Genomic DNA, 12,151 nt, shown 5'->3' with positions numbered 1-12,151 from the left:
AACAATTTTGTATTCCAATGGTAAGAATACTATGTTGTAGGCATGACATCTTAAGTTCCATCCCAAGCAACATCATTCCCTTCTCTTGATTATGCAATATATATATATATATATATATATAAAGATTTTTGTATTCAAAATGACTATCAAGAGTATGTTCCACTTTGTTCTTTCTTTCTTTCATTCAATTGATGTTGGAAAATTAAATGCTATAACCTTGACATGCAATCTCTCTCTAATGCTTGAGTTAGAAATGATTTAAAAACATGAGAAAACTAGAGCTTAAAATTGATACTATCTCTGTGGCAAAGAATAAGGCTGTCGTAATTGACGTCGTAAACCCATCCATTTTTTTAAGTTTATAAATTTATTATTTTTGAGCTTCTTTCTAAGTTTTAATTAGACCTTAGAAACAAACAATGTAACAATAGAAAAGAAAAGAAAAAACTAAACCAAAGTTATTAAATAAAAAATAGATTTCACATGTTTCACATGTTTATAAATATCTCGGTTTTCACATGTTTCATTGATGAGAAAAAAATAATTATAAATTACAAAAATTAAACATAAATTTTAAAAGTAAAAAAAGAAAAAGTAAATACAAAATATTGTAAAGATTTTTAAAATTGAAGAGTCGAAACACCATAAATCATCAGTATTGATTTCAATGCCAAACAAGGAGCAAAAACAGACACAATCCAACAAGTTTATTGTATTATACAACCCATACATAACAAAGAGAGGCAATCGAATTGGAGATTTGCATGATCTAACATCAAAAGCCTTTAGATATGCATTAACATGTCCTACATTGATTCAGTATCTTGCTTAGTGAAAATCAGAGGGAAATCATCATCATCCATTTCTGAGAAACCATTTTCCTCACCCATGGTTTTCAATGACTGATAAACCTGGAACATTGACCATCTATCCTTTGGCCGAGCAACCACACAATTACATGCAATTTTGAGCAACTCTGAGATTTGCTCATCATGGCCTTTTCCGATAACATCCTTGTCAATGGCGTCCTCGATTCTTCCCGAGTTCGACAGATGATTTATCCAATCCACCAAATGACCTTTGAATCCTTCTTCACCTGTATTGACTTGTAGTGGTTTTTGCCTAGTTACCAATTCGAGAAGAACGACACCGAATCCGTAGACATCGCCTTTAAGTGAAGCAACCATCGTGCTTGAATACTCTGGTGCTATGTAACCGAATTCGCCTATATCCGATTTCATAAAACTAGTCTCATTAACATCTGATGAAGTCATGAGCCCTGCTAATCCAAAGTCCATTAACCGAGCATCCAAGTCCTCGTCGACGAGAATCACATTGGAGCAGATGTTCTGCTGCAGAAATGGAGGATGACATCCATGGTGTAACCAAGCTAGGCCCCTTGCTGCACCCAAACCAATCTTGAACCTAGTTGGCCAATCTATGTCACCACCCCTACCATGCAACAAAGAATAAAGAGTCCCATTGGACATATGTTTATAAACAAGTAGTTTTTCATCTTCCACAACACAAAATCCCAAAAGGGGAGTTAAATTTGGATGCCTAAGTTGGCCTAATCTATTCATCTCCCAATGAAACTGTTTCTCACTAAGTTCACAAGTTGTAAGTCTCTTGATTGCTAGGGCTGATCCATCAGGAAGCATTGCTTTGTATGTAGTTCCCATCCTGGTTGAAACTAATATGTTTTCTGCATTGAAATTGTTTGTGGCAGCCATTAAATCACCCAACTTAAGTTTCACAAGTGGCTTTTGAAACAATGAAACTTGAGTCAATTTATGAGCTCTCAATCTCTCAGCCCAATTACTATCACTAGATCCTCCAATATACCCTTTCTTCTTCCTCTTGATCCATCTCAAATGCTGCCACCACCAAACCCCAAACCCCAACAACATTGAACCAGCAGCACCAAAAACCCCAGCTGCAATTATAATCGCTAAATTCTTCTTACTCAAACCCCCACACTTTCTAAGAGGACCTCCACAAAGACCATTGTTCCCAACAAAATCCGCCTTACCAAAATTCTCAAAAGATGAAGGAATAGCACCTGAAAGATCATTATCTGCTACTGAAAACTTTTTCAGCCTATCTAAACCAGATAATTGATATGGAATTGACCCTGAAAGTCTATTATTTGATAGTTTCAAATTATTCAAATAAGCACAGTATGATAACTCAGGAGGGATGGTACCTGATAGATCATTGCTAGATAGATCAAGGGTCACTAAATAAGGTAACCAAGAACATATCTGTGTAGGGATCGATCCAGAAAGCTTGTTAGCTGACAGGTCTAAACTTTGCAAACTACGACAGTACTGTAAAGATTGAGGTAACTGTCCTGAAAGCTTCATATCACGAAGTCCAAGGCTTAACAGGCGATTTTCTCGTTCATTCCAGCAAGAAACTCCAACAAATTTGCAGATAAAACCTATTGAATTATTGTTGAAAGTCCAAGAGCTTAATTTCCCATCTGGGTCTTTTAGAGAGTTCTTGACACCTTCAAGGCACTTCATGTCATCTTCGGAAATAGCTGATAGTACAAGTCCTGGGAAAAACATCCAGGCTAAAACAAAGACGAAGATCTTTAAACTATTGAGCAAAGATCCCTTCATATATTCCACAAAATGGAAGCAAAAAAAAAAAAAAAAAAACCACCCAGACTTCTCTTTGTGGCTTTGATAACAATTTTGGTCTTTTTTGTGTGTTGAAATGCAGCAATGACTTGGAAACAAACAAATTGGGGCTTAAAAATGAGTGGAATGGTGTAAATTGTTAAGTGGAAGTGCCTGTAAAGCGCCATTGACTTGGATTACATTTGAGAAATTACCAAACAATTGCTTAATAGTTACTATTTCTCCCTAGTGAGTGCTTTTTTGTTTTTGAAGAAAAGGGAAAATTTGTCTTGTGAATTTCAAAGTGTTTGGGTTGATGATCATAACTTGTTTGACAAACAATAATGTTGATTTGAAAGCACTAAGAATTTGTTGACAGATAAATATTTCACCAATACGTCGTAACTATATACAGAAATGTTAAAAATAAATAATGGACCTAATTTCTAGTCATAACGCATTTATATGCTTATATAATTTTTAATAAAGCATCACCACCTTAAAGATGAATTGATTTCACGTATATTTTTAGAGACAACAAGTTAGGAAAAGGCATAGAATTGATACAGTATTGCTGACTGGGAAATTATCTTTGGTGTTGTGTGTTGGTACATATTAAGGCACCCATGAACCAAATCTATGGCAAAAAAATATTCAAAGTTCTACCTCTAATTATACTTCTAGTATTATCAAGATTGTCACGCAGGTGAAATGGGAGCCATCCCCTACAAGTTGGATGAAACTTAACACTGATGAGTTGGTACAGCTGATGGAAGGATGGGCTTCAATCGGGGAAGTGCTTAGAGACAACCGGATTTTTGGTTTTTAAAGATGCCTGGGTAAAATTATTTAAGTGTTAATTATTTAAATGTTTGTTTTTCTGTGTTGAGGCAGTTTTTGAACTAAGATAGGTTGTTTTATTGTTAATTATTTAAGTGTTAATTATTCAAACTTAACACTTGTTTTATTTGTTAACTAAGATAGGTTGTTTTATTGTTAATTATTTAAATGTTTGTTCCATGTCTTTTCCAAATGTTTGTTTTTCTCTGTTGAGGCAGTTTTTGAACAGTGCCTATTGGTGTTTGCCACTGTTTAGCTCAAAAAACTTGTCATGTTTAAGTTAATAAATTTTGACAACAAAAACCTTTGGTCTTTGATTCTAGATGATTTTGGACAACAATAAGTGCATCTTTAATATCCAAATTGTTTATAGCAACATATATTTAAGATTGGTTTGGAAGGAACGGCAATCGACTTCCCAAGTTTGGTTGATTGAATTGAATCAAGTAAAACTTGAAAGTATATCATGGGTATTCAAGACTTATCCTTAGCTCATTGAATATAGTCATTATGCTTATTATCTTATTGGTTTCATGGGAAGATTGATTGTATTTGATTTAGTATGTTAGCAAGTTTCGATTTCTTACAAGTTGAATAGACCTATATAGGTGATGTTTTGATCTGAAATCACTTAATCTTATTCATTGAGCAATGTTTCTTGTAAGTGCATTAAGTGAAAAATCAAGTGTGTTACTTGGTTAAATTTCTAAGTTTTCAGTGGGAAACTTAGAGGAGAGTTGTCTAGATCTTGGGTACAAAAATGTTGAGTCTAATCTGGTAAGTGTTAAAGGTTGTAATCACTTATTGTATGTGTTGCTAAGATTGTGGGTTATCTCTCTGTACAAGGCCTTGCAGACATAGGAAAACCGAACTATGTAAACATATCGAGTGTTCATTGTTTTTCTACCTTGTTCTTTCACAGTGCCTAAAGTAGTTGGCGTTGTGGTATGTAACATTGCTTTTGAAACTGCTCAAGTTTTGCTTACAAATATCATTTTAGAACTTTAATTCTCAACTAAATGTATGCAACCGAAATGAGAAAACAAATTAAATAACAAAGTTACAGATAATACCTTATAGTGACATTTCTGGTATAATCCCATTTCCATCACATGATTCGTGAACAACTTTAGTGGCTGCCTTTTGTCAGAAGATCTATTGTTATCAACTTCTTATTTTTGTGTTCATTGAGAACTTTCATGAACTTAATATGCTCATTGGTTGCTAAATACTCCATGCTAATGTGTTTACTTCGACTTTCATTTTTGGTATTCTTAGCAAAGAATAAAGTTTTTTCATATTGTCACGATATATTTGTATGGGCCAAGAGAAAGAATTAACAATGCAATGAAACTTCTCAACCAAATACCTTATGAAGCAGCTTCAAAATATTATACAAACTCCACTTACATAGTAGAAATGGTCATCAACATTTATCTGATAGTTCTCCAAGATATGGTTGCTTCAACAAATGCAAAATATAAAATATACCTGGATGTTGATTTTTAAGAATAAAAATGCCAACAAAATCTAAGTTTGAATATCCAATAACTTCTAGAACATTGGATCACCATATGTAAGAATATATACTTTAGTTTCTTTTTCAATTTTGAATTTTGTACATTAGTTTAGAAGAAACTTATCACCCTTAACTATGTGTGCAACACTCAGTGAACAATCATTCATCCGAAACCTTACAATAATTTTATTGATATAGGTTTCCAACGATGATCTCAACATATCTTAGATATTTCCTTGTGGATTTTAATGCTAATGACATAAGATGTCTTATCCATATCCTTCATACTGAAGTTTGAGAATGATTATTTCATCTAATGTAGCAAACCCAAATCATTGGATGCAAGAAGAATATCATCTAAATAAAACACAGATAGATAAATTTGCTCCCACTGACCTTATGGTATATAAAACAATCCATGATATTCTCTACAAAATGAAATAAAGAGATAGCATCCTAGAAGCTTAAATACTATTAACGAGAGAGTTACTTGAGTTCTTAAATAAACCTCTTAAGCTTTCAAACTAAATACTCACCAGTACTTAAGATGAACTCATTAAGTTGCTAAACATCTTTCTCCAAATCCCAATTGAGAAATGTCATTTTTGTTGGTGTGTGGGGATAAAAATAAACTTATGAAAAATTAATGAAGGCTTCAAGGTGCATATCAATGCCACTTTCTTTAAGGTTTTGTTCGCCCCCAACTATATTGTAGTGTGCAAAAGAGTTACCAACAAATAAACCTCGAGGATATAATGAAGCCCAATGACCGTCGACGTTTTGCATTGACAGAAACAGTCCATTGAGTATTGACCGGAGCACAACAAGAATATCAATTTCTATGCTTTTTGGAGTGTAAAACAAATGAAATTCTTCTCCTATTTATAGGATGTCTCATGTCTCTTCATAGGGACATAACTACCCAAATGGATAGTTATATTTTTAGCAATAAACATAATTATTCAATAGGTATCTACTTGAATAATTATGACTATTTGCTAATAACTAAGTAACATAACTTTTAGTTACTTATAACTTTTCATTTGCAACTATTGGAACACTATATATATATATTGAAAATGTTCCAACAATTTTCACACCTATTTGATGTAAATCTAAGTTGGAATAGGCAACTAATTCCATGATAATATGAAAGGAGTCCTTTCTAGAAACATGAAAAAAATATTTCCTTCTAATCTATCCTTTCTTTCTAAGTGAATCTATTAACAATAACTCTATTTTTTTCTTTTTTAATGTTACCTAACGAATCTCTTTTAGTCTTAAAATTCCATTACAACCAATAGGTTTCTTAAAGCAATTTAACAAGGTCCCAAACTTGATTATTCAACTTAGATATCATCCTGTCATTCATAGCATCATACCACAATTTAGTTTTATTATTTTTCATAGCTTGCAAAAAGGCATGTAGGTCATATTTACACCTATATTGTAGTCAAACTCAAGTAAGTATACTATATAATTGGTAGGAATTGTCGATTGTTTCACTCTAAAAGATATTCTCAAACCAACATCAACAACCTTTTGTAGAGATTGGTACACAACTAATTGTTTCATTTTTAGAGGTTTAACTAGTTGTTGTCATTATGATCCATTAAAATAGTCTTAACAGGACGTGTGTCTACAATTGGTTCCCTAATGATCATACAGCTTCAAAGAACAACTAATTTTTTACTTGATGGGGTGTAATCACTTACATCGACCACACCATTCTCAAGAAATTTAGCATTTATTGCCTCAACAATCCTACTAGAATATTTAAGACACTAGAACTTATATCCCTAAGACTTTTTTCACATATCCAATTGTAATGACCCGAATTTTACCGTTACCGAAAAAGTATATTTTCGGGTCTCCGTTTCTGAAAAATGGATTCGTAAATATTTATTAAAAATATTTACGAAGTAAAATGAGTGGTTAATTAAGTGAATTTAATTTAATTAAAAGTAATTAAGAAAAAGGACTAAATTGAATAAAGGATGAAAGTTAAATTGTAGATTAAAAGAAAATGAAGAGGACCAAAATGGCAATTATGCCATTTGTCCTAAGTGAGGCGGCATAAACATAAAAATCTGAGATTTTTATGTGTTAAAATATATATTAAATTATTATTATTAAAAGTAAAGTAAATAAAAAGGAAATAAAGGAAAGAAACAAAATAATAAAAAGAAGGAAGGAAACAGAATAGCAGGAAACGAAACAGAGAAGAAACAGTGGAGAAAGAAAGAAAGAAAAGAAAAAGGAAAAATAAGGTTTTAAAGGTTCCAAGTTAATTTGGTAAGTCAATTTAGCCCCTTTTCTTATGATTTTTGAGTTTTTGGAATCCTAGAGATAAATACGTACTTGTTTTAAGTAGAAATTTTGAAAGTCATTAGATTTCTAAGTATGGTTCATGTTGAATAAAATGATGGAATTAGGGGTTTATTTGATAGAAATTTTGATTGGAATTGAATAAAGGATTGAATCGTAAACTAAGCTATAAGTTTTGAGTTTTAGGGATTAAATGGAAATAAATTCGAAATTATGAAAATATGCTGGAAATTTAATAGTTAAGTATGAGTTTGGACAAAATTTGAATAGAAATGAAGTATGAATTGAGATAGAAAAAGTAATTGAATCTAGTTAAGATTAAATTGAAATTAAAGTAGAAATTGAATAAAAATTGTATTAATTAGATATAAATTAGTAGTGAATTAACGAATATGAATTGTTTTAATTCCCGTAGCTAATGTTGTCTTGGGAAACCTCGGCTAAGCAAGGAAAAAAAATGGCAAAGACAAAGGAAGTTAGCTCGAGAAAATACGGTTTGTATTTCTATAATCCAAACTTAGTTATTATTTGTTATATTTATATACATATTGCAATTGTTAGTGTTAGTATTATGATGTTTTACAATTGGAATGGATTGATTTTGGTATGCGATGAATTTATTGAATTTATATTGATTGAAATTATTTGATTGAATTTATATTGATTGAATTATATAATATACATGATTTATGTAGAAATTTGAATATTGAATGAATGTTATATTGAAAAATATATTGATTGGAAATATGAGGAAATTGATATGAATATATGAGATTGTGATATTTGAATATTTGATATTGAAAAGTGAATTGAATTGTATTGAATTATGAATTAATGTGAATAATTGAAATATATTGTTGAATTGAATGAAATTGTATGAATTGTGAAAATGGGTGAATATATGTGATTATCAGAATGGTATATTGATGAAAGAATTATTAAATTGAGAAAGTGAATGAAATACCCTATTAACTAGTCGGGCTGAGTCGGATATAATTGGCATGCCATAGGATCTGGAAGTGTACGGGATTTGCCGGCTTTATTGATCAGACACTTTATGTGTCGTATTTCAGGCACCTCGTGTGTCGTATCAGGCACCTCGTGTGTCGTTTTAGGCACTTTATGTGTCGTATACTGATCAGGTACTATGTACCGTTTTAGGCACAATGTGCCGTACTGGTGTGTTTGGGTTGGAATCCGTGTATCCGTCAAAGTCCGGGTTTGTTAATAGGGGTAAATAAATGAAAGATAAATCGAATAAATTTGATTGATCAAGCTATTGAAATGAAACGAGAAATTGAATTGAGAATTGAAAATTTAGATATGAAATTGAAAATATGAACCAAAGGTTCATGAAATGATTGGAGTTCGAATTGATGATATATGATGCCACTTGATGGATTGAAATGTGATTTGAGATATATGAATCGTATGTATATACTGAAAGCTATCAGGGATAGTAAGTTGATACGATATAAATGAAATTGACTGTTATTGAAATGAATTAAAATGGAATATGATTGATAAGTATATAGTTGAATATAGTTTAATGATATTGAATTGTGAGTAAATTAAGGAAAGCTATACCGAATAGTAAATGAAAGAACGGAGTAGATAGTAATGGATTTATTTAAGAATTGAACAATTATGTTATTGTGTTTATTATATGAACTGTATAAAATTTATATGGTAAGTAGTTGAAATTTATCTATGAATAAATAATTGAATAATTGTAATTATTATTATGATCTTAAGTATTTGTTATATTATTAATTGTTCGCATTATAGAAATACCACTGAGTATACCATACTCAGCGTACGATTTGTTTCCGTGCACAGGTTAAGTAAAGATAGTACGTTGAATCAGCATCCCAAGACGATCCCGAATTCATTAAGGTAAAGTATGTTGAGTATTGATAATGGCATGTACCTAGGACGTTTTATGAGAGTCATTTAGGTTATAGAAGTATTGATGAAATGAGTAAATTATGGTTGGCAACGGTATGTAGTATGAATTTTGAAATTTACTAAGAATTCGTAGTGATTCTAAATTAGTCCCGAATTGAATTTACTGTTCATATTGGACCGCGAGGGCCCATTAAAGGGACGACATCTTAAAACTAGGATGTGTGTTAATATTTATTTTAATTAATGACCGGAATTGGACTGTACTGACTAGTAATGTCTCGTAACCCTGTTCTGGTGACGGTATAGGGTTAGGGGGTGTTACAATGAAATACAAATTTATGATTTTAGGATCTAATTTTTTTTTGTGGATGATAAACTCTAACTTTAGTTGGACAACCTAGACAAGTAAATATTTTAAACTTAGTTTCCAACCGTTCACCATCCCAAATGCTATTTTGGGAATTATCTTAGTTGCAACTTAGTTTAAGATATATGTTGTTAATGAGGTATCTTAGGGTTACAAGGCATACTTTAACCATATCCATTAGCATTTTATTTCCTTGTTCAACAACATAGTTTTGAGATAGTGTTCAAGTAATGTGTATTGAGCCATGGTACATTTCTCTTGAATAAAAGAATCAAATGGTCCAATTACTTGTCTTACACCGGTTTTTACCCACCATAATATTCACCAACTTTATATGATCTTATAAGGCATCTCATGGTTCATTTTTATAATGAAGCAAGTATAGATACATATATTGTGAATGGTCATCAAAAAATGTAATGGAACACTTTTAACCATTGGAATCTATATTTGGGTAACAAATGTCCATATGTATGAATTCTAAAATTTCAAACGATATGTCCCAATCCCTTCTAAATGTTACAACATCTTGTTTCATGAATAAATGTTACACTCATTTCTTAAGAATAAATGTTGCACTTATTTCTTAATGGTTTCCTTAAATATAAAAATCTTGCATGGTATTAGAAATATAGATTGTAGAACCATAACCAATCTACAAATGGTCATGGGGAATTTCAATAAAATTAGATTCATAACACACAAAGATAAGAGATTACCTTTCTTTTTCCAATTAGGCCTTTGTTTTAGAATAGTCATTCTTTATGTGTCCCTTCTTTTTACAAAAAAAAAAATTCTTGACTTTGCCCTTATTTCCTTTGATAATAACATTATGCAATTTGGCATCTCCTTTCACATCTTGATTTTATTAGAAATGGCCTTATTATTTTGTATCACTAGATGTGCAACCTCACATATTCTTAAAGTAATCACTCCTCTTAAAAACATGTAGTCAGATGTTCATTGATTGACCATTAGCCTTACATATGTTGTAGATATCTTAAAATGATTATAATAAGATGAAAGAGTGTTCATGATTTAAAGCACTAGGAAATTATCATTAATTTCCATCTCTAAGGACTTAAACTTAGCAACAATGTCATGCATTTGCATAATGTGCTCACAAACCCTTTTACTGATAAGCTTCATAGATGCAAATCTACTCATCAAGATGCTACTTAAATTAAGCCTTATTTGATGTTTTAAATTGAGCATCAACAGCCATTATGTGATACTTGGCATTTATACAATGTGATATTGGTCCACAAATATTATCCATTATGTGATATTTGATAAACATCATGCTTTAACTAGTTAGGTCACTCCAACCGTTCAATTAAAGAAATCTTAACTTAAGCAATCCTTTTAGTAGATACCAATGGCTTTTCTTTTTGGAGAGCATTGTCAAGATTAATGAACCCAAAATGTAGAAGGATAACCTATTTCCATTTCTTATAATTTTCACCACTCAAATCAAGAACTTTATTCTCGGTAAGCAACATAGTTTATACAACTAAATGAGAATAACCAAACATGCTTACTAAACATTTTGAAGTACAATTCATCAAATTATGTTATGAGTTTACCAATATAGTATCATATAACAAATAATTGAATTGACATATAATGACATATCCTTATAGGAAAAGATATTAAATAATATTATCCATTTACTTGTATGAACTAAATATTACTCAACTTTCATAATCCCCATAAACCAATTAGGAAACAAAAGTAACACCAATTTCATCATAATCAAAAAACTATAATCATTCCCCTATTGGTAAAATGATTATATTAATACGATTAATTACAATTTGATCTCATTTCTTTTATGTGATCACAAGATATTAGAATATTGCTACATAATCCACATGCTTTTCATAATATAGATATTATGGAAAATTTAAATTACTAAAGCATACACAATTGTAATTTCATGAATAAAATTACACAAAATAAAAGTTCATGTGTAAAGATATTGCAGATTATATCAAAGTTAATTATAGGTTTAACATTTATACCTAAAAATTAATCCCAAAATCAATATTATGCATATCAATTTCAAAGAACTGTAAGCATATTTCAATTTAATACTAAAATTGCATAATCTACTATACTAAAAAAATCAAACATGCTAGGCAAGGATTTTAACCACGCTCAAGATATCACATGTAAAATCCTAAAATCAACTAGATGGATCCAAATACATAACAAACATATATCATTGTCGAAACCATTTTTTAAAGGGATGTTTAAAAAATGGGGGATTGACTTTTGAAAAACGAAAATGGGAGTCGCCACCAACCTTTTTAGGTGTGATTGGATCACCTTATAAAACGTTTTGGTCTACGAAAATTAAGAAAACAGGTTCGGGAGTCGGTTACGTACGAGGAAGGATTAGCAGCCTCGCAACACCCAAAATTGGTACCAAATTGAATAGTTTTCTGTCTTAATGTCAAATTTTTGAAAGGATTTAAAAATAGGATCCATTTTTTTAAAACCGAAATTATTTAAGTTGAAAAATCTAGATTCCTTAGCTCCGAAAGAATACAAACATCA

General features: G+C 31.0%; 1 protein-coding gene and 1 long non-coding RNA gene across 3 annotated transcripts; one reads left to right on the top strand and one right to left on the bottom strand.

Annotated features, from left to right (window-relative positions):
- Nucleotides 1-641: 641 nt before the first annotated feature.
- On the bottom strand, nucleotides 642-2,886 carry LOC107955554 (inactive LRR receptor-like serine/threonine-protein kinase BIR2). Of its 2 annotated transcripts, XM_041116805.1 has the most exons (2): nucleotides 2,207-2,886; nucleotides 642-2,062 (listed from the first exon to the last, which is right to left on the bottom strand). In XM_041116805.1, the coding sequence occupies exons 1-2, from the start codon at nucleotides 2,625-2,627 to the stop codon at nucleotides 807-809; spliced, it is 1,677 nt and encodes a 558-aa protein (XP_040972739.1). In that variant the 5' UTR covers nucleotides 2,628-2,886; the 3' UTR covers nucleotides 642-806. The 2 variants fall into 2 exon arrangements, with proteins under 2 accessions (XP_040972739.1, XP_016746830.2); XM_016891341.2 differs by having other exon boundaries at nucleotides 642-2,885.
- Nucleotides 2,887-7,239: 4,353 nt separating this feature from the next.
- On the top strand, nucleotides 7,240-9,195 carry LOC121231861 (uncharacterized). Its single transcript, XR_005929959.1, has 3 exons — nucleotides 7,240-7,281; nucleotides 7,730-7,808; nucleotides 9,154-9,195. It is a non-coding gene; the product is annotated as an uncharacterized lncRNA (long non-coding RNA).
- Nucleotides 9,196-12,151: the final 2,956 nt, after the last annotated feature.

Source organism: Gossypium hirsutum, chromosome A07, assembly GCF_007990345.1.
Source record: "Gossypium hirsutum isolate 1008001.06 chromosome A07, Gossypium_hirsutum_v2.1, whole genome shotgun sequence".
Classification (NCBI taxonomy): Eukaryota; Viridiplantae; Streptophyta; class Magnoliopsida; order Malvales; family Malvaceae; genus Gossypium; species Gossypium hirsutum.
This window is presented reverse-complemented; position numbering and strand designations above follow the sequence as displayed.